The sequence below is a fragment of the Hyperolius riggenbachi genome, chromosome 6 (genome assembly GCF_040937935.1).
Source record: "Hyperolius riggenbachi isolate aHypRig1 chromosome 6, aHypRig1.pri, whole genome shotgun sequence".
Lineage (NCBI taxonomy): Eukaryota > Metazoa > Chordata > Amphibia > Anura > Hyperoliidae > Hyperolius > Hyperolius riggenbachi.
Window position 1 is genome coordinate 391511843 of NC_090651.1, and position 1950 is coordinate 391513792.

A 1950-nucleotide genomic window follows, 5' to 3' on the forward strand; every position below is an offset into this window, starting at 1 on the left:
GACCAATACACTTGGGGTATCGGTCAGTAAAAGATCTGGTATATTGGAACGGTAGATGACCCGCGGGGTCACCTGTACACATGCTCGATTCTCGGCTGGCCATTTGACACCATCTGACCAAAGTGGAGATTAGATTGTGGTCCTCTATGTGGGACAAAAAGTAACAAGACTATATACTGTACAGTAAAGTGCTGCAGAACATTTCACTGATATATAAACCCTAAATAATACAAAAATAACATAAAATATCTATTGATATGAGACCTCTGGCCCTGTAACACAAGTATGTCATATTTTTAGTTTGGGAGCTGTTTTTTTAAGGCTGAATTCTAAACAGCTGGCAGTCTGATGTAAGATTTGCTTCATTCAGCTGCAAATCAAGCAGAAGTAATAATAATCTGCACTTTTCAGCACTGAAATGTTATCAGCATTGTTTCCCCAGCCAGATGAAAGTGTTGTGTCTTCTATTTTCTTTTTATGACATTGGGCTGTATTTGACATGCTGTTTGACTTGTTCATTTGCATAGGTAACAACACTAGGTTTTTTTCAATGCAGGAAAATAAAGCGCTGGGACAATTTATTAGTAAGACTAGTATTACACGCACCTATGTTTATCTCATCATGTCACATATCAGTTCGGTTAAATCATTACATTTTAATAGACATCTCTCAACTTCTTTACTTCTGTTGCAGCTACGTGTGGCCTTATGATGAATGAAACGTATGACAATGTTCTCCTGGCTGCGAAGGTCCTGACTGTCTCCTCGTACTGCATCACTTCCATTGTGGGAATCCTGGGCAATGGTTTGGTCATCTGGATCTCTGGTTACAAAATGAAGACAGTCAGTGCCGTGTGGATTCTGAACTTGGCCATAGCGGACTTCATCTTCTGCCTTTGCCTTCCTCTGCGTATCGCAGCATTGATTCTGAATGAGGAATTTGTATTACCTGAATACATAGACATGGATCTTCAGATATTAAACATTTTTAACTTTTTCATGCTGAACATCAATGCCTCCGTCAGTGTCACTTTCCTAGCAGTCATTAGCATTGACCGTTGTGCGGCCATCTTGTGTCCATTTTGGACTAAAAGGCACCGAACAAGGAAACTGGCCAACATTGCCTCAGTCTTTCTCTGGATTGTTCCTCTCACAATTATGTTGGCATTTCTATTTCTATTTCATGGACACATCCACACATATTATCTGACTGAACTCTACACTTTTCCACAGTATGAATTTTCACATGATACTTTTTCCAATCATATTCTGATGCTTAAAAATCTCCTCATGTTTGGGATCCCCTTCGCCATAATCCTCGTCAGTTATGGACTCATCATCTGTAAGCTATGCTCCAATACATTTAGAAGACCTAAAGGATTTCAAAGAACTTTCAGGATTATTATGGCAACTGTGGGCTGCTTCTTCCTCTGCTGGTTTCCATTTAACATGTGGCCATATATAGCGAGGAGGATAGACATATCGGAGTCCCTCACTGATCTTATGGTCACTTCTTGTTGTCTATGTCTTGTGTCCATCAGCAGCTGCCTCAATCCCATTATTTATGTCTTGCTTGGCCGTATACACGGCTCCACAGCCAGGAACTCCATCAAAGCTAGGATAGAAAATATAATCAATGACTTTAAATGAATTATTCTCATTACTCTGCAGCTTCTAACTGGAACAAATGAAATGGACACAGCTGTGTCTGGTAATTTGGGTGCTGCCATAGGTGTACCACTGCTCATCCCTACCTGCAATGCCCCCTACTGCTACCCCCTCCAGCTACCCCCTCCAGCTCGGTGCCCCCCCCCCCAGGCCAGGCGGGTGCTGCCCCACTACTTCTGCCACCTGAGGAACCTGCCTCACCCCACCAGGCCAGAATGCAATTTGTGGCTATGCTGACGCCAGGTGAATAACTTGGGCACTGGAGTGCGACACTTAGCTGAG

At 42.6% G+C, this 1950-nt stretch overlaps 1 protein-coding gene across 1 annotated transcript; it reads left to right on the plus strand.

Annotated features, from left to right (window-relative positions):
* Positions 1-711: 711 nt before the first annotated feature.
* LOC137522321 (C3a anaphylatoxin chemotactic receptor-like) lies at positions 712-1650 on the plus strand. Its single transcript, XM_068242352.1, has one exon. The coding sequence runs from the start codon at positions 712-714 to the stop codon at positions 1648-1650; it is 939 nt and encodes a 312-aa protein (XP_068098453.1).
* The last annotated feature ends 300 nt before the right edge of the window (positions 1651-1950 follow it).

What these genes read in the sequence shown, in the direction of transcription:
- LOC137522321 (XM_068242352.1), top strand. Translation starts at nt 712, where the DNA reads ATGAATGAAACGTATGACAATGTTCTCCTGGCTGCGAAGGTCCTGACT.